Source organism: Lingula anatina, chromosome 6 (assembly GCF_051362555.1).
Source record: "Lingula anatina isolate TDL-2025a chromosome 6, LinAna3.0, whole genome shotgun sequence".
Lineage (NCBI taxonomy): Eukaryota > Metazoa > Brachiopoda > Lingulata > Lingulida > Lingulidae > Lingula > Lingula anatina.
Window position 1 is genome coordinate 22,754,849 of NC_141772.1, and position 25,962 is coordinate 22,780,810.

The following is a 25,962-nucleotide window of genomic DNA, read 5'->3' on the forward strand; positions in this document are numbered from 1 at the left end:
GAATTCCCCATATCCATCTCACCATTTTTTTTCACAATGTATTTTTTCACATGTATTCCCCTTTTGTTAGGATTATATTGTGCCCCTGGGAAGAGGAATTTGCCCCAGATGAGATGAAACTGTTTGTAGTGGGCATTTTCTTTCCAATGGTAAGTGACAGTAGTAAATTGATAAGCAGTGCATTTCAGTTATGGCCAATCATTATTGACGTTTTTTTTTTTTAAATAAAAGTATAACTGAGTCTAAGTATATAATTTAAAAAAAATAGGTATTTAGATAGATAAATCATAAAATAAGCTTGAAATATAATTTTAATGTTTATCCTTGACTAATTAAATTTTGATAATATGTTGATTTTTTTTTTTTTAGCTAAATTTAACTCAACCAAGGAGATACGTCTTTGACAAGATGATGAAACGCCAAGTCCTTGGTCTATCACAGATAGTAAATGATGCATTTGTCTTGTTGATTGGCATTATTCTTATATATGATCCTTTACAACAAATAAAAAATATCCAGAAATAAGACCTTAATAAAGTATTCATTCGTTTCTGGATGACACAGTAGGACATTTATTTATTTATTTATTTATTTATTTATTTATTTATTTATTTATTCCGATAAAAATGGAACAGTATATGCCATTGACGAATTTTGAAAATTCCTTTCCTCCAAAATTTGTTGATAAGACCTCAGGTAAAATTAATTTCATTGAAGTAGAAGTGTAAAATTTCTTTGTGAAGTAAATGATTAAAGAATGTGGTTTTGTTTCATGTTGCAGAAAATGATCCACCTGGATGTGAGGAAACATCTCTAGGACAATGTGTTGGAGAGTCTAAAGTCAGGTCCACTACAGTTTTGTTTTACAGTATTGTTTGACACGGTGTTTCACAGCATACAGGTACATGTTTTATTCTGTTGCTCAAATAGCAATGCATTTTGTGCGATAATAATTTATTGTATCATCTTGGATGATAAGGCAAAACTCCGGTTTTTACATTGTACTTGTAATAAGTAATTCATTTTCTTGTATTAAAATACAGTGATTTCTCGTTGTTTTAATGTGATATTAACTGTAGATCATGAAGTAAACAATGTTTTGTCATTTAGGGAAAATTTACCCTGCAGTTAGACTTTTTGTGAGTCGTTGTACTTGTAAAAATAATTTTGAGTTTTTTTTTATTTATAACTTTAGATACATCAGGTTTTATCCATTAATACTAATTACCAGTATTTATTTTGCGATGTAATATTAATTTTACAATATTGGCGGAGGCAGTGCTTTTCTTTTACACGTTTTAGTAACATGTTCAGATAATATGATGATAGTTGCAGTGAGATTTCTGTATTTGTAAGTGAAAAAATAGTATATTCGCTCTGTAAATTTGATAAGATTTACCATGTACTATCAAAATTGAAGGGCATCGTGTATTTTTTTACATTATACTTATTATTATTATAACAAAATAATAAGTATACAGGGAATTTTTTTCACATATTTTCTCTAAAAGTGAAAGATTGTACTTCAAAAATTTTCAGCAAATTAAATATATTCAAACTTAATTTTTCTTCAATAAAATAATTAAAAAATCGGGAAAACAATTAGACTAAGAAAACATGAGGATTTCGCGATAACAGAGGTTTATAAAGAACAAAAAGTCCAGTTTGATTTTCAGAATCTATTCCTAAGCAATCATCAATATTTCAGTTACAGTCTGATCAAGAGAGAGTAAGAAGGTCTAAAGAAAAGATAAAGCGAACAAATGCTAGCGTGCAATGCATCTGTAACTGCTTACCTTCTTCAATGACTAGAGATGTTCTCAATCTTCTGACTTTTCTTTCAAATTATCTGATTGGTAAATATGCAAATACTTGAGAAAACGCCATTACGACCGGCGCAGTTGGGTTTTCCAAGTGCAGTCTACCAACGATGAACAAAATGCAACAGTCCGTCTCGTAGACTTCAGATAACAAACAAAAATACTTATGGATAGCATTAAAAGCAGATCCATGAATTTAGATAACGCAACCAAGGATAAGCGCAAAGCAAACGCACGAAAAGAAAGAATTTGAATGCCATTGACATCGATTCATTGAACTCAATTTCATCACTTCTAATATTATATCATTCTCATAAAAATTGATGCACATTTTCACCATTAACCCATGAAGTCGCAATCAATATTTTATTGGGAGATGAAATCACATTTTATCCTATGAAGTAGATTTGTCAGTACAATCAGGGCATTTATCCCGTAAAGTGGTAGTATACCATTAAGTATCTTTACAAATGTCGATTACGTTTGGTTTGCAATAAAATTCCTCGAACTGTCCCTTAAACTCACACTACTGAACAACTGATAAAAATACCATTCTCTTTCATTAACCATACACAATAACGGTACTCAGTGTTCCCTTTTAAAAAACATTTTCCTCAACATCCTTATCTGAACCTTCGAAAGTAAAAACCGAAAATAAAAATAATTGAAGTATAGGTCGCATTTGTTTGACAAAAGTCAAGCAATTGCATGACTTGATGATAAGATAACTTATTTACTTTGCTGTAGTATTATTTCATTTATCATTCACGGAGTTGATATAAAGCTTCTATTACCCTTTACACCCAAACCCGATATAGCGGCGCAATTGATGTCACAGGCATTCTCTTAAAATATTTAGTGCTCAGATTGATTGCAAACTATGTTTAATTACTTTAGGGTCCCACATGAAGAATTTTGTATTCAAGTTTCACTCTCCTGGAACCATGAATAATGAAAAAAATAATCCATCGTCTAACCCAAGAAGGGAACGTGTGTTACTGTCACAAATGCAAAACGTCCAACTGTGAACCTCTCGTGCTCCAAATATTATATCAGAAATGTCAAACTGTCATGGAATCACGATATATCACGACAAAAGAAAGCATTGCTTTTTCTTGTACTAAGTACTTGAACACAATGAAACATTTTGACAATTTTTCTAGGGAACATACGTTACCTAGTGTTAGCAATGACGCAAAGCCCCTTGAGTGACAGTTTAAATATTTAGAAAAACATCCTTACGTCATGTCCAATTTACCATGACTGAACCACTACAAAATATATTGGAACGCGGTATAAAAATTAAAATTAAATTACCTGGAACATACGTTACCGTACTTTTTTTGGAACATACGTTACCATTTAGGGCTCTTTGCGTGATGAAAAAGACATGGTAAAATTTAAAATTTGAATTTAATTTGAGACAGTGGTGGATTTTTGTTCTATACGCATATATGTTTTAAAAAATTGAATAAACTTTGAATTCATTCAATTTTACTTTTTGACACTTCAGCATGTGAAACGCACCTCTATATTGGGTTTGGGTGTTTAACATCCTTCTCGCATAAAGAGTCCACTCTCTGTTTTCTACCATTCATACTGGTTCTCTACCATACTCGGTTGAACACTTTGCGGTCTTTTTTTCAGATAAACGGCCAAACCAGCCACGACACCAATGACAACTGCACACGCACGGCCGGCAATTATAGCAACCACCATAAAGTCCACTCTGTTGGATTGGTCTGATGAGTTTTCTTTAGTTGCGCTTTCTTGCACTGCGGCGATTGGTGTCGTGCCGATCCCCTTCTTGTCAGGCAATGTAGGTGGGGCTTTAGAAGATGGGGCAGCTGAAGGGTCGAGTGAGACTGTCACAGATGATGAAGTGTGGCCCTGTGTGGTTCCAACTTTGGTCGAAACTGGTGTTGGGTTTTCCCAGGAACTCACAGTTACATCGCTGGCATCTGAGGGATTGGTCTTTGTTCCTCTTGTTAAATCAGTGTTGTCCTGTGAAGAAACTGACGTTATTTTGTGTCCGGAACTCACAGTTGTATCGCTGGCATCTGAGGGATTGGTCTTTGTTCCTCTTGTTAAATCAGTGTTGTCCTGTGAAGAAACTGACGTTATTTTGTGTCCGGAACTCACAGTTACATCGCTGGCATCTGAGGGATTGGTCTTTGTTCCTCTTGTTAAATCAGTGTTGTCCTGTGAAGAAACTGACGTTATTTTGTGTCCGGAACTCACAGTTGTATCGCTGGCATCTGAGGGATTGGTCTTTGTTCCTCTTGTTAAATCAGTGTTATCCTGTGAAGAAACTGACGTTATTTTATGTCCGGAACTCACTGTTGTATCGCTTCCCGATGTTGTTGTTTGAATGGTTGTTGGCTTTGGACATTTAGATTGGTAGTGTTTGTACCAGTCTGTAGTCTCTGGTGCCGAGGTGCTGCTTGCAATGTTACCTGAAAGGGAAAAATAAATATTCGAAATAAATGAACGCCTTAAGTTCATCAACCCAAGCTGGGGGATTCAGAATATCGACATCGCAGTTTCCCCGCTTTGAAGAAGGCTTTGAGCTCCGATCATTTTGTCTGAATCTAAATCTGATATTTTGGTTTGGAAAAGGGGGGAGTTGCCACTCCTCCTTCATACATCAATACAGTGTACATAGCGCTAATCACAAGAAAATCCCATCAATTGCCAAGCTGCTTAATGTATTTCTGGAAATATATTATCGTTTCAATCCTTAAAGCAAAACAAATATAATCTCTAAATCAATGCATACTGCAATAAAATGACATCAGCTTGATAAGGTTCCTTTCGGAATCAGCGGTTTGGCATTAAAGATATGACGAAATAAAACATGGCACACATTGGATGATGGTGTAATTTACGGATCTTTATGAGAGTTATCGGGTAATAGTCCCCGTTTGTATATTTCAAGAGAATTTCAAAGCCGATGCTCATTCTTGATCGGCATTGTCAAACCCGGGTGTTAATGTCCTTATTACCAATAATAATAATAAGAAGAAGAAGAATTTACCTGAACAAAGAGCCTTGGAAAAGTTGCTGGTAAAATGGACAAGGTCATCAAATGAGTTTAAGACGAAAGTATGTTTTTCTGCAGGGGCTGTGGCCATCGCTTGTAGTTCCAGGATATCTACCCCTGCCCCCAAGCCGATAATATACAACTCGGTACTCATATTCTTGAGGCTGGACGCCTCACTCACAACGCTACACAAATCAGGTGGCTTCTGCGTGGTTATGAGGACACCAATTTTCCTTACATTTGTGTCGTTCGCCCGATCCACTGATTTATTTGGATAAAGAACAGCTGATTTCAAGTAAAATAGGGCCCAGTATGTGTTAGTATTTTGTGAAAATTGACGAAGGATAATGTTGTTCATGTGGACGTCTAATGAATTGCTTGTAAATCGGTCGTTTAGACTGATAATTTTCTTTGGCTTATTAAAAGGTGAAATAGAAAACACTGCTGTTCGTACGTTTTCCGGACCCAACACAAATGCGGTATTTATCATAGTCTTGATAAATTGCTGAATTCTTGCAGCCTCATTTGACCAACCAACCGCGTCTAACATAAAGCCAACGTCTGCATGGTCTGTCACTGAAACAAAAATATTGAATTTTATGCTTGTTAAAATAACATTCATAAAAATCCAGCAAAGAAAAATTATAATCACATGTCAGTCAGATCAAAAGTAGAGTTCTTGATATTAGATCATATATCTAAGCGTATACTTTTCCAATGCTCTTCGACAATTCTTTCCTCATTAAGGAGTTTACTAATGCATTTTTTTTGTACATATAAATCAAAACTCTACGTACTGCAAATTTCGTTTTCTCCTTGACTTAAACCCAAAGGGATGACCAGCAAAATCAAATACGCGTAAATTGTATTGCCCATCCTCTACCTTCGATTTACACTGGTGGATTTACTTCAAGTGAGTTGATGTTATACAAGTGTGAGAATGTGAGCACGGACTGACAGCGGGATGTTATTAAGTGTTTATGTAGGCTCAGGAGTCCCCTTTGTTATCTAACTGAATATGTCTGCTCACATCTGACATCAGCCATTGGCTCATTTTGTTTTGGGCAGGGGCGTTTACAATATTTGGTATTAGTATTTTTGTCATACCTGTAACAAAAGAGAATGTTTCTGAAACTAGGAGATTATGTGAAATTATCAAACACCACTGACGTCGCGATACTTTTAGTGGAGAACTGAGGTGTTTAAATCCCTATCACAGTAATAAACTAGTGTTCACAATTGGTCTATATGCCATTTTCTACACGCAACCAAAAAGTTCGAAATCGTCGTTATTTTCAATAATTATAAAATAGCCACATGAGCTTAGGTGAATGTTTCAACCAAATAATGATGGATAGTGCACGTACCATTCTTTACTTTTTATTTTACTGGAGATTGCCCCGCTGCCTCACACAGCTTTAATTATTGAAAAACAAATTCCTTTTTCGAACTTTTTTGGTCGAGTGTTTAATGGTACTTGACAATAATGATATAAACCATATAATATTGCAGTTATTGAAATAGATTGGACAATGAAAAATGAATTTTCCAGCGTCCCAGGTTTGCTTTTGGATAAGCCAGTCATTGTGTGTGTCAGAAAGTGCAATAAAGTGATGTAATCGGCGGAACTTATTAGAAGATAAGAAAGTGATACTTGCTATCTACCTTTATTAAAGACCTAGGCATTAAGTCTTTATCCATCATAAGATACGCATTTTGGGTTCACAGGCTGTTATGGGTTATTGAAAGAAACTAACAATGCTCACAGTTTAATTCCATTGATTCAAATTTGAGATTCGTCAGTGGTGCCACAGATTCTTCAAAATGAATGAACGATTCAGACAGATCTATGTTAAGATCGAATTGTTTGTTCTGCAGGTTACTTTTGTTAATTCTCTATAGTTGAAATACTTAAAAGCTTTCATTTTCTATCCTCCGACCATGAATGAATATTTATAAAACTTATTTTCTGTGTTTAGGCCAAATTTTACCAAAGAAAATGATGAACTTAGTCAGGCGGCTCAGTCCATTTTTTTTTCAGAATTGTGCTAAAGTTGAGAAAAGCATGAAACTTTCCATGATGAATGACCATTGGCTCTTTGTCAATTTTGGATGGGGGGGGTGCAACTGTGAAATATAATTTTTTCCCCAAATAAGCGGCTTTATTAGAATATGGTGACTCAACGTTTTTATTCGCCCGGATATCTCACCAAACAAGAGCTACTTTCGTTAATTATTATGGCATGAACAAATTTGATAAATTTCACTTAGTGTGCACATCTAAAATGTGGTTAAGCCGCCCAATAGTCGCCAAAGCAATTACATCGAGTCTCATGCGTCCCTTGTGCCTCCTTTGAACGGCCGGACCTAGATTCCACCTGTAAAATTGACAGCTGCATGTGCGTCCACTGAGCGACCTGCCTAGAAAATCAAATGTTTAAAAAGTGTGTTTATTGTTCAGTTAATATGAAAATCACCTTGCCAGGTCAAATAGGCAGCATTTTTAATTTTTAGTAAGGTCTGATTTTCATAGACGAACAGACAAATACTGCAATGTTTTACTGTAAATAGAAAAGGACTGTGGTTTATTAAACTGGAGAGAAAATACTTTTCACTTCTACATTTAACAGCAATGGTGTTTGATATGTGTTAAAGAATGGCCTTAGAGTTAATTCACAACAGAAGTCCAAGTCACCAAAAGCCCCATTTTTTTTTATTCCCAACTCTCGTGTATTCTCTAGAGATCTCAACCACCACAGGCACATTTATTAATTGTGACTGGTGTGCATCTGACCGCAACAATAGCAATGAATACACTGCAGTAATTAACTTAATTTATCCTCCTTCATTTCTACATTTTCCAAAATAACACGAGTTTCACTATGTTGGTCTTGTTATCCTTATTTTGGTCTTGTTATCCAATGTTATGACTAATTTAACACTGTAGTTTATGTACATTAGGTATTGTATTTTTATCTAGTTTTTCTTGTTGGTCTGTGCCCCTTTATACATTACTTCCTTTTCTACGACTATTTGATCCCTTTATTGTTTTATAACACTGTTCCACTATACCACAAAGCAATTCGTGGTTATATACCAAAATCAAAAACTCCATTTAAACCCAAAATACCACAATGGAACCAAATAACTCCCGGTAACAGCTCCGCCAAAAACATATGTCTGGATTAACTCACTGCTGACTTATATTAAAACAATTTACGAATATATTCTGATAACCACCAAAGATATTATACTATTCAGTATATGTTAAATCTCGAAAAGATGGCGTCCAATGCTTTTTGCCACTTCTTTGGAACTCAATTTGAACGAGCAAGAATTTTTGGTATGGTTTTCATCCAAAATTTGACCCTTTTTGGAATAACACTCCTCTTTCCCACTACGACGTCACCAAATTCGAGGTAGTGCTCTTTATTCATAGTGAATTCCTCCCATATTGCTGGGACAGGCTCTGGCATGTTTGGATTTCTGAAACAAAGAAAAACTAACAATATGAACTGTTTAAAGATTATCGTAAGGGATCACTTGCCACCATGAAGTGACATTGTTTAAGGAATTACGTCAGAGTAGCTTGAAGTTAAATTAGCCTCTATAACATATAATTTAATTAAGTCATAAGACAACACCCAAAATGATGTAATGAAACTGTGCTTGGTGGCAATGGTAAACAGGTGTTTAATGGATGTTATTTGTTTAATTTGCATGATCAAATGTGCATTTTGTTCCTCAGCACTGTATCTGGTTTCAGTGATGTCTGTTACATAAAAGTAATTCTCTTTAGCGAAAATAAATTAAAGGGAGTTTTTCGATTAATGAAAAGCTTTTTGAATAGTTATATTATAATTTTTTTAGATTCACTTTTACGGAGGTAATTGGCTAGGAAATCAAGACGTGTAGTACATGTGTATCTTCTTTCTGGTGAATTAAGGATTTGGACAGGTTTTGGAAGTGAACTCATAATATTTGATATAATATTTGAAAGATATATAAATAATTGATCCAATTGCATTTTAACAGAAGGCCGCCGAACCTGAATTAAAGAAAAACTGCCACTTTGTACATGTAATATAACTCACCCAGTCTTGGCAAAGTTGGACCAATATGTTATCAGCATTTTAGTCAGTTGTTTCTCATCGTCCGTGAAAGTGGCACCGGAGACGATAGGTTCGTGTGAACCAATCATAAAAAGAAGTTCGTCTCCGTGACTTGCGCGCTGAAACCAAGATGGTAAACTAGTCCCGATATGTCCATACAGCGGCTTTCTCGTGAAGTAGTAAAGATATGTCGACCCACCTCCTTCGAAGAGATGAGACGCCATGAATTCAAACATCGGTTGAGTGAATGCAATGTCAGTGCCCAGGTCAACAAAATCACGAGCAGTTTCTATTTTGGTGGAGGTTTTGTCATAGTAGAACTTTGTTATGGCGTTGACAATGTCTGTATTGTTTTCAAAGATATACTTTGCCATATCGGGAATCAGTGTGTCACGGAAGAAAAGGGGATCAATTCCGTCGAAGAACTTATTCATAACAAAATTCCCTCCGTCTCCAGCAAGAATCCCAGTTACGAAGTCCAGGGAACGGAGGCGCTGCAATACAACGGGATCATTTAACAACTCTGATATTGGTTTCGTTAGCAATATACCGTCCACTGAGGGTTTGTACAAAAAACCAATGAACCCTGCGGTGGCTTTCACACTGGCATTTAAGAGTGCTTCAGCGTCTATGGTGCGTAGACAGTCTACAAGTGCCGTGGTGTTTGTCGTTGGACAGCCAAGAATGTTTCCAATTTTCAGAGCGAGTTCTGGACCATTGTGTGACATTGCCCAAAAAGCGCTGGTAGTACCACTCTGACTTATCAAGCGTTGGAAGAGGCCTGATGAAGCGTTTGCCAGCGCCAGCTGTGTTGCACTACTACCACCTGCAGATTCGCCAAAAACTGTCACTCTGTAAAACACCAATAACAATATAACAGTAATGGAGCGCACAAGCTTGGGTCAACACAATGATATGATTTGTTAAATAAAACATGGACAGGTGGACTCTAGGGTGTGTGTGTGTGTGAGTGTGAGTGTGTGTGCGTGTGATCGCGCACCTTCCAGGGTCCCCGCCAAAGTACTGGATATTCTTCTTGATCCATTTCAGCGCCTCAATTTGGTCCCACAGTCCTATATTACCTGGTACGCTGTCGTCACCAGTGCTGAGAAACCCGAACACATTCAGGCGGTAGTTCATAGACACAACGATGACGTCACCGGTTAGAACTAAAAATACATGCAAAAATAGTGATCTGGCCTCATTCATGTTAAACTCGAAAATAATTAAAATGACTAGAAATTTCTGTGTTCACATTTTTAATGCTTGAAACGAGCATTTTTCATTAAGGCGTTTAAATTGTGTCAGAAAAGGATATTTATTTTTCTTTTTACACTGTATGTGTTAACATTTGAAGTTCCCATAAATTAGTAAAATAAGGGGAAATAAAGTGTTCGAAAGATATCAGAGTCATTTTAGGATGTCTCAATATCTATACAGTGATAAATGCTCACACATAACATTTGACTGTCCAAAAAATAAGTTGATGGAGAACCTCATAGGGCATTATAAAGCGACATAAAGTGCATTTCAAGATGACTGTGAAAGCATTTATGTATTATTTTGTTATAAGAAGGTTGGCGCATTTCTCATTTATATCGTATTTAGTCCCTTTCTACTCACCGAATTCTTTGAAACTATATATATCTGCTCCACCTATGATATAACCCCCGCCATATATCCAGACCATGACTGCCTTATTGTTGGAACTGTTTGTGGATCCAGGAACAAAAACGTTGAGTGTCAGGCAGTCTTCCGAAATCTGCATGATAAAGAGAAAAAGGATAATAAGCCATACTATTACATCATTTTGTTGAATTTCACAATTAGATGAAAAAGATAATATATATGTACATGAAACGGTGTTTCTATAACATAAATGGATCAATTAGTATATGTGCCTATTTAAGTGTCCACAATCAATTTAATATCATATCCGTGAATGTAAAAGTGTAAAAGTGTCTTTTTTCTATTTCTATTTCATCATCAGTTTTAAACTTTTTTATACGGCATTTGGCTTCTAGATAAATTTAAAGGAATTTTAGGATTACAAAGCACATGTAGAGTGTTTTAATATGTTATGTAAAATTCTGTTAAATCATTTATACACATAACAATTAAATTAGATAGTATACTGTAGTTGTTTATCTTTGTGATTAACACACACGTGAAGTTCCCGGGGAAATGCCATTATTTTCAATTTTGTGTTTTTTTTTGTTTGTTTGTTTGTTTTTCTTTTAGATGAGGGCATCTCAAGGATATCGTTACATTTCAGATACCTTCATATATTTGATATATTTAGCACACAATAATAGCACAACATTCCCAATTGCTACTTGCTGTTTGTATTTAATAGATGTTACTTGGAAAAAAGTTATTTTCAAACCCATCATGATCATATATATATTTCAGAATTGTTAATGGCTAGTTTTCTTATTAAACCTCAGATACTGTTGTTTAATAAAACAATGCATTGATGTTTTATTCAGCATAAATTCATCTTTTTTCCAGCAAATCCAATAGAATAAGTAAGAAGAAACATAAATTACCTATGGCTGTCATGATTTACACCAATTTTTTAAGATGCAGTGAATTGAAATATCGTAATAATACTATGTAATATAAAGCGCCACCACAACCACCATACAGGTCTGAGTGGGAAGGACATTATTGCACTAAACTTCTGCCTTTTTTTGATAAATTAGTCCTTCACCCCTTCACACATATACAATGTGCCTCATACTAACCGTCTCAGGATCTGGAAAGCCAAAGGGGTTCGGCAAGATTTGCATGCAAGCAGGTCCAAACGCCGTGGCATCTTTAACACCTTCCCAGTTCTCTGCAGGCTCTGGCAACCTAAACCTGAGATCTCCCACTGGAGGCTTGGCGAATGGTATACCTAAGAATACATCCACTCTGCGCCCTCGTACAGTTTTTGTCGCTCCCTGTAACGCTCCGTTGCCTGTATGCACAACGGTCTGGGATTTCCCTCCCTCCAGATTTACAAGTACAAGAGAGGCATAGAGGACAACCTTGACCCAAGACTCCATTCTACATATAAAACAAACAACACCGCTCAAATATATATGTAACTTCCAATGTAACGGCAGGTTGAATTAAATAGCAATGTATCATATTTATCTACGTCAATATTTTACTCAACGATAAGTGTGGTTCCCCGAGTTATATACGTGGTTACTGCATACGTGGCTTTGGTATGCATGTATTCATAACGTGTTTTAAGAGCCCTATTGAATAGCAACGTATCGCTTTTATCTACGTGAAGATTACTCAACGACTTGTGTTGTTTCACCTAGTGATGGGGTAACTGCGTAGGTGACTGTGGTATAAATGTATTCATAACCCAGAAAATCAATGTGCAGTCTTTTATTTTATCTTTACCAGAGACCATTGCGAGATTAGCAGTATTGCTTTCATGTAGGATGCGCCATATTTGATCCACAAATCCGCTCTCACGTATCCACTAAAGATCTCAACCACTACAAGTATTGTGACTGGTGTGCATCTGACCGCAACAATAGCAATAAATACACTGCAGTCCGTAACTTAATTTATCCTTCTTCATTTCTGCATTTTTACAAAATAACATGAGTTTCACTATTTTGGTCTTGTTATTCTTACCTCAATGTTATGACTAATTCAACACTGTAGTTTCTGTACATTAGGTATTGCATTTTTTATCTAGTTTTTCTTGTTGGTCTGTGTCCCTTTATACATTACTTCCTTTACTACGACTATTTGATCCCTTTATTGTTTCATAACACTGTTCCACAATACCACAAAGCAATTCGTGGTTATATAATGAAATCAAAAACTCCATTTAAACCCAAAATACCACAATGGAACCAAATAACTCCCGATAACAGCTCCGCCAAAAACATATGTCTGGATTAACTCACCGCTGACATATATTAAAACAATTTAGGTATATATATATATATGTATTGTGATAACCACGCAAGATATTATACTATTCAGCATATGTGAAATCTTGAGAAGATAGCGACCAATGTTTTTTTGCCGCTGCTTTGAAACTCAATTTGAACGAGCAAGGATTTTTGGTATGGTTTTCATCCAAAATTTGACCCGTTTTGGAATGACACTCCTCTTTCCCACTATGACGTCACCAAATTCGAGGTAGTGCTCTTTATTCATAGTGTATTCTTCCCATATTGCTGGAACAGGCTCTGGCGTGTTTGGATTTCTGAAACAAACCATAAATTACAATATGAACAGTTTAAAATTATAGTGAGCGATCACTTGCCCTCATTAAGTGACATTGTTAAAGGAATTACGTCAGAGTAGCTTGAAGTTAAATGAGCCTCTATAATATACTTAAGTCATAAGACAGCACCCAAAATGATGTAATGAAACTGGTGCTTGGTGACAATGGTAAACAAGTGTTTAATGGATGTTATTTGTTTAATTTTCATGATCAAATATGCATTTTGTTCCTCAACACTGTATCTGGTTTCAGTGATGTCTGTTACATCAAAGTAATTCTCTTTAGCGAAAAATAAATTAAGGAGAGTTTTTCGTTTAATGAAAAGCTTTTTGAAATGTTATATTATAATTTTTTAATATTCACTTTTACGGAGGTAATTGGCTAAGAAATCAAGACGTGCAGTACATGTGTATCTTCTTTCTGGTGAATTAAGAATTTGGACAGGTTTTGGAAGTGAACTCAGAAAATTATAATATTTGAAAGATATATAAATAATTGATCCAATTGCATTTTAACAGAAGGCCGCCGAACCTGAATTAAAGAAAAACTGCCACTTTGTACATGTAATATAACTCACCCGGTCTTGGCAAAGTTGGACCAATATGTTATCAGCATTTTAGTCAGTTGTTTCTCATCGTCCGTGAAAGTGGCACCGGAGACGATAGGTTCGTGTGAACCAATCATAAAAAGAAGTTCGTCTCCGTGACTTGCGCGCTGAAACCAAGGTGGTAAACCAGTCCCAATATGTCCATACAGCGGCTTTCTCGTGAAGTAGTAAAGATATGTCGAACCACCTCCTTCGAAGAGGTGAGACGTCATGAATTCAAACATCGGTTGAGTGAATGCAATGTCAGTGCCGAGGTCGACATAATCACGAGCAGTTTCTATTTTGGTGGAGGTTTTGTCATAGTAGAACTTTGTTATGGCGTCGACAATGTCTGTATTGTTTTCAAAAACATACTTTGCCGTATCGGGAATCAGTGTGTCACGGAAGAAAAGGGGATCAATTCCGTCTAAGAACTTATTCATAACAAAATTGCTTCCGTCTCCAGCAAGAATCCCAGTAACGAAGTCGAGGGAACGGAGGCGCTGCAATACAACGGGATCACTTAACAACTCTGATATTGGTTTCGTTAGCAATATACCGTCGACTGAGGGTCTGTACAAAAAACCAGTAAGCCCTACGGTGGCACTCACACTGGCATTTACGAGTGGTTCGGCGTCTATGGTGCGTAGACAGTCTACCAGGGCTGTGGTACTTGTCGTGGGACAACCGACAATGTTTCCAATTCTCACAGCAAGTTCAGGGCCATTGTGTGACATTGCCCAAAAAGCGCATGTGGTACCACTCTGGCTTATCAATCGGTGAAAGAGACCCGAAGAAGCGTTTGTCAGTGCCAACTGTGTTGTACTACAGCCACCTGCAGATTCGCCAAAAATCGTCACCCTGTAAAATACCAATATGGCAATATAACAGTAAACTAGAAAAGCACTCCGAGAGCGCAGACCTCCGCCACGGCAGCAAAGTCTTCAGCCAATGCCTTTTCATCCCTTAATTTTAATTCTGTAATGATTTAGATTTTTATTTTTGATTGATTAATGACTTGGATCACTACCAAAACTAATCATCTGTTCCTTGGCCCACTTCTGACAGTTCCTGAAAACTTTATCCAATTTCGGTCCATAATTTTTTTCTGTAATGTTGCTAACAGACAGACAGGCAAACAGATAGACAGGCAGACAAACTAACGGAACCAAAAACATAACCTTCTTGGCGGAGGTAATGAGCGCACAAGCTTGTGTCATCACAATGATATGATGTTATAAATAAAACATGGACAGGTGGACTCGTGTGTGTGTGTGTGTGTGTGTGTGTGTGTGTGTGTGTGTGATCGCGCACCTTCCAGGGTCCCCGCCAAAGTACTGGATATTCTTCTTGATCCATTTCAGGGCCTCAATTTGGTCCCACAGTCCTATATTACCAGATACGCTGTCGTCACCAGTGCTGAGAAACCCGAACACATTCAGGCGGTAGTTCATAGACACGACGATGACGTCACCTGTTACAGCTAAAAATAGATGTGCTATTTCTAAATACACGTATATATTTTATATGCTTGTAAAGTTGAAAATGTGAGTACATCGAAATAGCAGCAGCATGAATAGGTCAGGCTTTTCTTGTACATTAGAGATTTCAATTAAATTACAGTGTTACAAAAATAAATAATATATAACAAAAGTGTGCAGTTGGTAGTTGGATCATAAGATCAGTAACAATATAAGCACTATCAATTTAGACCTTGGTTATATCTTTTAAGGGCTGGGTGTGTTTACTTTTTTTATATATGTACAATTCCATTGTACTCACCAAATTCTTTGAAACTGTAGATAGAAGTTCCACCAAATTCATATGCCCCACCGTGTATCCAGACCATTACCGCCTTATTGTTGGAACTGTTTGTGGAGCCAGGAACAAAAACGTTGAGTGTCAGGCAGTCTTCTGAAATCTGGATGATAAATTCTGGAGAATATAGCTGTAGTGTGAAAATTCGCTGGCTCATTTTATTATTATACACCTTTGGTCAAATTATTATTATACTCTTTGGTCAAAAGGTTGTTCCACCTCTAGTTCCACGTGTTTTTCGTTTTACAAAAAATCACATCATAGCCAAAAACAATTTAAAATACTGCTTTTTACCAAGAAACCATATTCAACATAATTCATATAATTCAGTAATATACAGAATATCGGTGACGATCCATATTTTATATCATTAATTAAATTTTCCCCATGATTCCACAGAGGTTAAGAGGTTAATTTGCATTTGCTAACAGCTCTCGTCTGGCAAGTGATTTGGTGCAGAAAAACAATGTTTTGAGTATAGGGTAACCATATTTGAACCCTGATATTTACCCTATTGAGTACCTGTGGCATGAATTGCAGTGTTCAATGCAGAGGAGAACCAATTTTCAAATAATCTGGACCAACTTCGCAGAGTTTTTTTCCAAGAATAGGACAATTTCCGACAAAACGGAATTGAGATAATTGCAGTACGCGGTAGACACACACGCTATTTGACACGTGGCCTTTAACGAAGACATCCTACTGTTAATTTTGTGGCGGTGTCTTTTTAATTCAACAGGCAATTCTTTGCCTCTGTGGAAATCACAGTGAAACACTGGATTTGAGGGTGTGCATACTCTTAATTTGAATTAATGTTATAAAATATAGATATTTTCGCCGCTATTTTGTATTTTCTGAACACTTAATCATGTAAGTTATGGTATCTGGAATGAAAAGCATTGTTTAGAACAGTGTACACCAATGACGTGATCATTTGCAAATAAAAGCACATGGAACTGGGGTGGGACAACCTTTTTGACCAATGTTGTATATAACCTATATACTTATATTATAAGTACTTATATCAATTAATTGAGTAAGATTTGATTTAGCCCTTTTTATTTTTATTCATATCTCTATCGTTGTGATTGAATTACTTTAATTAAAATCGCTAATTATGAGCTCATGTTTGAAAGTATGATTACAAAGACTTATTCCCACCTTTTAACTACTGGGTACAAAGATTCTTTTAAGATACAACATACATCTCCGCCTCATGGTCAATTATGTAGCATAATGTGTCCGCTACATCATTTTTTTGCAACATTTACTACATAAAGGGGAAATTGAGTATACTTTCATGAAGCTTTTGACTAAGTTAAACCAGTGCCTCTGTAATCCATTCAATATGCTTTATAATCACATGCTTTATAATCACAAGAGCAAGTAAAATGTAGTGTTTATTACCGTCTCCGGGTTGGGATAAGGTACTGCCACGATTTGCATGCAGGCAGGTCCAAACGCCGTGGCATCTTTAACACCTTCCCAGTTCTCTGCAGGCTCTGGTAACCTAAACCTGAGATCTCCCACGGGAGGCTTGGCGAATGGTATACCTAAGAATACATCCACTCTGCTCTCTTGCACAGTTTCTGTCGCTCCCTGTAACGCTCCGTTGTCAATGTACACAATGGTCTGGGATTTCACTCCCTCCAGAAGTACAAGAGAGGCACAGATGACAACCATGATCCAAGACTCCATTCTACATATAAACCAAATTGATAACACCGCTCAAATCTTTATGTAACGTTCAAAGTAGCAATGTATGGCATTTATCTACGTATAAAAAGATTTAACTCAACGATGAGTGTGGTTTCATTGAGTTATATACGTGGTAACCGCATTCGTGACTATGGTATGCATATATTCATAACGTAAGTTTTAAGAGCCTTATTGAATGGCAATGTATCTTTTTAATCTACGTGAAGATAACTCAACGACTTGTGCCGTTCACTAGTGATGTGGTAACTGCGCACGTGACTATCAGGCCTACCCAACTACCAGACTCGGCACCGAATGATCCTGAATTCACCGGTAGATCAGACCACACTACCCGTTTTCAAGGTGTGTGTCAGATCGCATTACACAGTATCAGACGCGACACCGCTCTTGCCTAGTACGCGATGTGATAGTGACGATTCTCAGCGGGGTCGAAAAGCATTGCATCACCACTCAAAATTTGTTCAGGGTATGATACTGTGTAATGCGATCTGACACATCAATGTGCAGTCTTTTATATTATCTTTACCGGAGACCATTGCGGGATTAGCAGTATTGTTTCATGTAGGATCCGCCATATTTGATCCGCAGATCCACTCTCACGTATCCACTGAAGATCTCAACCACTACAAGTATTGTGGCTAGTGTACATCTGAACGCAAACAATAGCAATGAATACACCGTAGTGCTTAACTTAATTGACCGGGAAAAGGTGCGATTCTCAAAGACGAACACTGCAGCGTTTAACAGGAAATAGTGAGTTGCTGCAATTCAGAAATGTTGCACATCGTAAATGCTCCCATTCGAGTATGTTGTTTACACTTTAACCTATATTTCCTGCTGACTGTTTAGTATTATCACTTTTGTCGGATAAAATCAATTCTTATTTGCGTAGACACTAGACATTGTTTTCCAGTACGGTTTCGGCTATGCCTTGATCGTGGACGAGTTCTTCCAGGTTTATCGAGTATTGGACAAGATTGATATCTATGGGGAGATACCCAAGACAATGACATATTATGTTGCGTCAGCTGGACTTTGCTGCAAGGCCGCCGTGAGTAACCCATTTAAAACACCTCCTTTTCCAGTACGGTTTCGGCGATCCTGGATCGTGGATGAGTTACGAGATGCTGCTGAGTTTATGAACCAATTCACGACACGAGTGACAGACTGTACAAAAGACGTGTGCTGATATATACTCATCGTCAAAATTCTTATCATATAAACTGCACAAAACTGTTTTAAATATCATTAAAATATAACAATGTCAGCATTCGTCTCTCGCTGTGAAATGCATTTCTGTTGTTATTAACAATGACGAATTTGAGGTGACAAACTTGTTTTCTTCGTCGTTATTTATTAATTTCATCAGACAAGTATCATTTTGTGCATATTATTCGATACTTTCTTTTATAAATTTATCCTTAGTTTTTTTCTTTTATCGTTTTTTTTTTACTTTTTGTATGATATATAGCTCTTATTTTGTTTCCTTCATTGCTACATTACCCTAAATTACATGAATTTTATTATTTTGCTCTCATTTTATATTATCCTTACCTCGGTGTTATGGTTATAATGTCACACTGTGGTTTCTGTACATTAGATATTGTATTATTTTATTTAGTTTTGCTTGTTGTTCTGTGTCCCTTTATACATTGCAACCGTTACTATGATTATTTGATCTTTTTTCTTTTTTGATAATGTTGTTCCACAAAACCACAGAAAAATTCCTGGTTGTATAATGTAAAATCAAAAATTCAATTGTTACCCAAAATTGAATAACTGGAACTTTATTACTCCCAATAATAGCTCCATCATATACAAATGCCTTTGAATTAGTCACTGCTAACAATTTAGGTATATACTGTGATAACCACCAAAGAAATTATACTATTCAACATATGCTAAATCTCAAAAAATGCCATCCAAAGTTTTCCCACTGCTTTGAAATTCAATTTGAACGAGCACGGATTCTTGGTATGGTTTTCATCCAAAACTTGACCCGTTTTGGAAGGATTTTATTCTTCCCCACTATGACGTCACCAAATTCGAGGTAGTGCTCTTTATTCATAGTGTATTCCTCCCATATTGCTGGGACAGGTTCTGGCATGTTTGGATTTCTGAAACAAACCATAAGTTACAATATGAACCGCTTAAAAATTATCAGAAGATATTATCCGCTACCAGTAAGTGTAATTCGTAGAGAATGACGTCAGAGTAATTTGAAATCAAATAAGTCTCTATTGTATAATTTATTCAAATGACAATACCTTAAAGAAGCTAATAATACTGCACTTGGCCACAGTAGAAAAAAGACGCTAAATGCATGTAAGTTGACGATAACACATGGTCAAATATACATTTGGTACCTAAATATTGAATTTGGTTTCAATTGCACCTGTTATATCAAATTACTTATCTTTGGCGTTGAAAAAAATCGAGGGAGCTTCCCGCACGTTTTAGTTAAAGCTTTTTGATAAGTGTACATCATCATATACCTAAAACACCAACTTTCATACCATTTATATGCACGAAATCAAAACAAATAGTATCTGCTTCATAGTTAATTGTGGATTTCGATTTTTTATGTTTGTGGATTACAATATTTGAATGATATATACTGAGTTGGCTCAATTTCTTAAAACAGTAATAATATAGTAACTGAACGATGTAAGAAAAGTGCTTCGTCGCCATATAACTGTGTTTTATAGTTTTACTTACCCAGTCATAGCAAAGTTGGACCAATATCGTATCATCATCTCACTCAGATACTTCTCGTCGTCAGTGAAAGTCGCACCGGAGACGAAAGGTTCATGTGAACCAATCATAAATGGAAGTTCGTCTCCGTGACTTGCTCGCTGAAACCAAGATGGTAAACCAGACAAAACATGCCCATACAGCGGCTTTCTCGTGAAGTAGTAAAGATATGTCGACCCACCTCCTTCAGAGAGATGAGGCAGTAGGAATTCGTACATCGGATGAGTAGAGGATATGTCCGTGTTGAAGTCGACAAAATAACGCCCAGTTTCTATTTTGGTGGCGGTTTTGTCATAGTAAAATTTTGTGATCGCGTTGATTATTTCCGTGTTGTTGCCAACCACCAACTTAGTCCAATAAGGTATCAGCGTGTCACGAAAAAAAAAGGGGCTCAATCCCGTCGGAGAACTTATTTTGAACCAACATTGCTCCGTCTCCATTAAGAATTCCAGTTACGAAGTTGAGAGAGCGTAGACACTGCAATACAACGGGATCACTTAACATTTCTGATATTGGTTTAGTAAGCAAGATTCCGTCAATTGAGGGTCTGTAAAAATCTCCAGTAAGCCCTACGGTGGCACTCACACTGGTATTCACAAGGGCCTCGGCGTCTATGGTGCGTAGACAGTCTACCAGGGCCACGGTGTTTGCCGATGGACAGCCAAGAATGCTTCCTATTCTCACAGCGAGTTCTGGGCCATTTTGTGACACTGCCCAAGCAGCGCTGGTGGTACCACTTTGACTTATCAAGCGGTGGAAGAGGCCTGAAGAAGCGTTTGCCAGGGCCAGCTGTGTTGCACTACTACACCTGCAGATTCGCCAAAAATCGTCACCCTGTAAAACACCGATGACAATATAACAGTAAAGGAGCGCACAAGCTTGGGTCATCACAATGATATGATCTAATAAATAAAGTATTGACAGATGGACTCTTATGTGTGTGTGTGTGTGTGTGTGTGTGTGCGTGTGTGTGTGTGGGTGGGTGCATAATCGTTCACCTTCCAGGGTCCCCTCCAAAGTACTGGATGTTCTTCTTGATCCATTTCAGCGCCTCAATTTGGTCCCACAGTCCTATATTACCTGGTACGCTGTCGTCACCAGTGCTGAGAAACCCAAACGCATTCAGGCGGTAGTTCATAGATACGACGATGACGTCACCAGTTAGAACTAAAAGCATATGCAAAAATAATACTCTGGCCTCATTCATGTTAGGCCATTAAAAATTAAATGAAGAGAAATACTGGTATTAACATTTTTAAGGCTTTAAACAAGGCAAATTTCCTTTGGGTGCTTAAATTTGTGTCAGAATAAGATATTTATTTTTCATTCCATGTGATAACTTCCGTAGTTCCCATAAGTTAGTACAGAAAGGGGAAATGATGCGTTTGAAAGATATAAGAGTCATTTTGGGATAATTCATCATAATGATGTTTCATTTTATATGCCTGAGTGTAAGAACAAAAATGATTGTATCTAACTTAGTTTATGGTTTATTGCATCAGATATGCTAAGCAAGCACATCTATCACATTTCTTTAATAAAAGGACCTCATTAGCATAAGTGAACAGTCCTAGTTGTCACACACAGGAGAGTGTGGGTCAGTTAGGTGTGTGCTGCAGAGGAGTGCAGAGGTGCAGAAATGCAGTGGCATTATTGTATTTACCCAGTAGAGGCATAATGGTAAGATGTTTATGTCAATTTTGTACATAATGTATATTACCAGTATTTCTTTCTTTATATTATATAGTTTTATTAATTAACCTGGTTGCTAATTGTATTTTAAATAGCAATTTGTATTATAAACTCAGATGTTATGTGAGAAGTGGTGATACCAGCTAGACAAATAAGTGACAGTTGTATTTTCTTTGTTTTAGTTACACGGCTGTTTCAACCGGAGACAATTTAAATAAAGCTCAAGTTAAGGAATATGCCCGTTGTCATTTGCCTCGTTTATCTGTGGCCCCTGCGAGCTACACTGAGTATCTATACTGTAATGAATGCTCACACAAAATTTTTCGCTATCACCCCCCCCCCCCGCCAAAAAAAAAAAGATGATGGAGAACCTCATTTTTATGTGGCATAATAAAGCAATATAAAGTGCATTTCAAGATAACTGTTCAAGTATTTATGTATTGTTTTGTAATTAGAAGTTTGGCGCATTTATCCTTTATATGCCTTAAGTCCTTTTACTCACCGAATTCTTTGAAACTGTATACGGATGTTCCACCTATGTTGTAACCCCCAGCATATATCCAGACCATTACCGCCTTATTGTTGGAGCTGTTTGTGGATCCAGGAACAAAAACGTTGAGTGTCAGGCAGTCTTCCGAAATCTACAAGATAACGAGCCATAGTATTACATCAATTTGATGAATTTCGAAGTTACATCAGGTAGATAATATACATGAATCGATGCTTCTATAACATAAATGGATCAATTCGTATGTGCTTAAGTGTTCAGAATCAATTTAATACCATATGCGTGAATGTAAATACCTAATAACTTATTGAATGCACCTGAAGTTAAAATAACTAATGCTTTTTCTCAGAACCTAAAATTTTATTGTCATAAAATATGGGATTGCTATATATTTTGAACAACAGGCCCTGAGGTTAAGGATAATGGTTAGTTAAGGGGCACATTTCCGTTTTTATAAAAAGAAAACTAGTCATGCAGTGCTTAGCCAAGTCGGACAAACCCGTTTTAATTAAAGGAACTAATTTTAATAAAACAAAGATATAAAAATAGTATTATTTTTGGTTTGTGTGACTTTTAATAGTGTGAGCTGGAGGTTTTATTTGCAAATGTAGAAGGTTAAGTTCTTGAATAGCATATCACTTTGTGGGATTATGGTGCATATGATGAAACCTTTGCATCTTTTACTTCCAATTTTAACAGTCGTTTGCCCTGCTGAAATTTGAAATGATGGAAATACATCTAGCTGTGAAAAATAATTTTTTTAGTTCAATACCGAAGTACAGTTGGGATTGCTAGTAAAAATAGTGAAGCCTTCATGCGAATATACCTACACTATCAGCATGATTTGGGCTCAAATAGAGTAATGGTATTAACAGGTGATGTAGCTTTTTTTTTTTTTTTTTTTTTTTTTTTGCTTTCACATGCAGGCATCTCAAGGATATCGTTACATTTCAGATACCTTCATATATTCGCTATATATAGAACACTGTAATGGCACAGCATCCCCAATTGCTACCTGCTGTATGTATTCGATAGATGTTACTTGGAAAGAAAAATGTTATTGTCAAACCCATCATGATCATAAAGTATCATCATCCAGTGCCCTGCTGTTCAGCGTTGGTGATCATGTCTCTCCACACATCTCGGTCTCGAGTGGCTCTCAGCAAGTCAACTGTCGTCTCCAGTCCCACCTAGGATATCAGACCGTCTGTGATTTTTTCCCGTTGTCTTCCGCGGCACCTTTTCCCATTGATTTTGGTCTGTAGTGGTCAGGTGCTCAAGACCCCCATTCCTCATAAGGTGGCCGAAATATTTTGCTTGTCGTTTTCGAATTTGTTAAAGAGCGATCTTTTGGCGTCTGCTTCTTTCAACACATTTGTATTTGTTTTTCTATCGGTCCAAGGTATGCGTATCATTCGTCTGTATAACCACATTTCGATTTTCCTTTTCATTTGCTTACTTAGTGTCCAAGCTTTGCATCCATACATAAGAATAGGTTCAATGTAACATTGTAAAACTTTCTTTCTTGTGATAAGTGATAGATGTTTGTTCGTTAAAACTGATTTCGTTTTTTGAAAAGCTGCCTTTGCTTGAGCAATTCTTTCAATTTTATTTCCGTGTTGCTGCACCCATCGGCTGCATTGCATTCATATATAAGATTGTTTTATTTTTGTTACCATCCATGATATTTACAACAGCAGATATATCTTAATAAGTTATTTTTAAAGATTTTTAAATTTTTGAACAAATGCTGATTGATTGGTGTATCAAATAACTGTCGAGGGTACGTAGTATACGGGCGAGAAGGATTAATTTCACGAAAAAATAGAAGTTTAGTACAATAATGTCCTCCCTACTCAGACCTGTATGCTGGTGGTGGCGCTTTGTAGTACATCGTATTATTACGATAATTTAATTCCCTGCATCTTAAAAATATGGTGTAAATCATGGCAGCCATAGGTAATTTATGTTTCTTCTTGCTTATTCTATTGGATTTGCTGGAAACAGGATGGATTTATGCTGAATAAAACATCAATGCGTTGTTTTATTGAACATCGGTATCTGAGGTTTGATAAAAAAAATTCTAGCTATAAATAAATTTTAAATGCACATATACAATGTGTCTCATGCTAACCGTCTCAGGATCGGGAAAGCCAAAAGGGTTCGGCAAGTTTTGCATGCAGGCAGGCCCAAACGCCGTGGCATCTTTAACACCTTCCCAGTTCTCTGCAGGCTCTGGTAACCTAAACCTGAGATCTCCCACTGGAGGCTTGGCGAATGGTATACCTAAGAATACATCCACTCTGCGCCCTTGTACAGTTTCTGTCGCTCCCTGCAACGCTCCGTTGTCAATGTACACAATGATCTGGGATTTCACTCCCTCCAGATTTACAAGTACAAGATAGACATAGAGGACAACCTTGACCCAAGACTCCATTCTACATATAAATCAAATAATACCGCTCAAATATACATGTAACTTTCAATGTAACGGCAGTTTAAATAGCAACGTATCACATTTATCTACGTAAATATTTTACTCAACGACGAGTGTGGTTTCACCTAGCTACGTGGTAACCGCATACGTGGCTATGGTATGCATTTATTCATAACATAAATGCAACAGCCATATTGAATAGCAGAAATATTGCTTTTATCAACGTGAAGATACTCAACGACGAGTGTTGTTTCACCTAGTGATGTGGTAACTGCGAACGTGACTATGGTATACATGTATTCATAATACAGGGAATCAATGTGCAGTCTTTTATTTTATCTTAACCAGATACCATTACGGGATCAACGGTGTTGCTTTCATGTAGGATCCGCCATATTTGATCCGCAGATCCACTCTCACGTATCCACTAAAGATCTCAACCACCACAGGTATTGTGACTAGTGTACATCTGAACGCAACAGTTGCAATGAATACACCATAGTGCTTACATTGTAACTTAATTGATCGCGGAAAAAGTTCCTATTTTCGAAGACGAACAGAAAAAACTGCAGCGTTTAACATGAAATAGTTAGTTACTGCAATTCAAAAATATTGCACATCGTTAATGCGCCCTTTCAAATATGTTGTTTGACCAATATTTCCTGCTGTACGTTTAATATTATACTCTGCATCTACAAATAATAATAATAATAATAATAATAATAATAATAATAATAATAACTGCACTCATCTGTCACTCATCTGCACTCTTATTTGTTCCCCATAGCAAAATACGCATCCAACTTTTAAATGTAGTTTATAGACCCGTTTACTTCCAACTTTGTCCATACCAGTAAAATATATGTAACCCCTTTGTTGAATAAAGCAAATTGTGATATTAATTAAATTAAATTTTATTGTTAGAGTGCAAAACGTGAAATTATATGCAGTATGTTTATATGTTCTTTAAAAACACGTAATTATAGACATGTTTGTTTATACATGTAAGTGTATAATAAAAATAACAATGTCATCATTCGTCTCTCGCTGTGAAATAGTTTTGTTATTGTCTTCAGTGACGAATGTGAGGTAACAAACTTTTCTTCATCGTTGAATTATTCCCATAGATAAGGTACATTCTGTGCATAATATTTTATGGTTTTGTTCATAAATTCTAAACTTAGTTTTTGCTGTTTGTGTGATATATTACTTTCATTTAGATAGTCT

General features: G+C 36.5%; 3 protein-coding genes across 3 annotated transcripts; all 3 read right to left on the bottom strand.

Annotated features, from left to right (window-relative positions):
• Positions 1-7,891: 7,891 nt before the first annotated feature.
• On the bottom strand, positions 7,892-12,127 carry LOC147761380 (acetylcholinesterase-like). Its single transcript, XM_087015507.1, has 5 exons — positions 11,723-12,127; positions 10,599-10,737; positions 9,976-10,144; positions 8,958-9,827; positions 7,892-8,349 (listed from the first exon to the last, which is right to left on the bottom strand). The coding sequence occupies exons 1-5, from the start codon at positions 12,023-12,025 to the stop codon at positions 8,181-8,183; spliced, it is 1,650 nt and encodes a 549-aa protein (XP_086871633.1). The 5' UTR covers positions 12,026-12,127; the 3' UTR covers positions 7,892-8,180.
• Positions 12,128-12,353: 226 nt separating this feature from the next.
• On the bottom strand, positions 12,354-17,413 carry LOC106161752 (fatty acyl-CoA hydrolase precursor, medium chain-like). Its single transcript, XM_087015508.1, has 5 exons — positions 17,033-17,413; positions 15,590-15,728; positions 15,122-15,290; positions 13,799-14,668; positions 12,354-13,200 (listed from the first exon to the last, which is right to left on the bottom strand). The coding sequence occupies exons 1-5, from the start codon at positions 17,321-17,323 to the stop codon at positions 13,032-13,034; spliced, it is 1,638 nt and encodes a 545-aa protein (XP_086871634.1). The 5' UTR covers positions 17,324-17,413; the 3' UTR covers positions 12,354-13,031.
• Positions 17,414-18,004: 591 nt separating this feature from the next.
• On the bottom strand, positions 18,005-24,772 carry LOC147761381 (cocaine esterase-like). The gene is made up of 5 exons (XM_087016021.1): positions 24,433-24,772; positions 22,293-22,431; positions 21,097-21,265; positions 20,063-20,932; positions 18,005-19,461 (listed from the first exon to the last, which is right to left on the bottom strand). Exons 1-4 carry the CDS (start codon positions 24,733-24,735, stop codon positions 20,845-20,847), a joined length of 699 nt encoding a protein of 232 aa, XP_086872147.1. The 5' UTR covers positions 24,736-24,772; the 3' UTR covers positions 18,005-19,461; positions 20,063-20,844.
• Between the last annotated feature and the right edge of the window lie 1,190 nt (positions 24,773-25,962).

Bases quoted from the DNA above. Each gene is read 5' to 3' on its own strand.
- LOC147761380 (XM_087015507.1), bottom strand. From the start codon at position 12,025: ATGGAGTCTTGGGTCAAGGTTGTCCTCTATGCCTCTCTTGTACTTGTA. The intron at 10,738-11,722 runs GTTAGTATGAGG...TTTATCATGCAG, and splicing joins GCTTTCCAGATCCTGAGACG to ATTTCGGAAGACTGCCTGAC. The intron at 9,828-9,975 runs GTGCGCGATCAC...GGTGTTTTACAG, and splicing joins TTTGGCGGGGACCCTGGAAG to AGTGACAGTTTTTGGCGAAT.
- LOC106161752 (XM_087015508.1), bottom strand. From the start codon at position 17,323: ATGGAGTCTTGGATCATGGTTGTCATCTGTGCCTCTCTTGTACTTCTG. The intron at 15,291-15,589 runs GTGAGTACAATG...ATCTATTTTTAG, and splicing joins CTACAGTTTCAAAGAATTTG to CTGTAACAGGTGACGTCATC. The intron at 13,201-13,798 runs GTGAGTTATATT...GGTTTGTTTCAG, and splicing joins TCCAACTTTGCCAAGACCGG to AAATCCAAACACGCCAGAGC.
- LOC147761381 (XM_087016021.1), bottom strand. From the start codon at position 24,735: ATGGAGTCTTGGGTCAAGGTTGTCCTCTATGTCTATCTTGTACTTGTA. The intron at 22,432-24,432 runs GTTAGCATGAGA...GTTATCTTGTAG, and splicing joins GCTTTCCCGATCCTGAGACG to ATTTCGGAAGACTGCCTGAC. The intron at 21,266-22,292 runs GTGAGTAAAAGG...ATATGCTTTTAG, and splicing joins ATACAGTTTCAAAGAATTCG to TTCTAACTGGTGACGTCATC.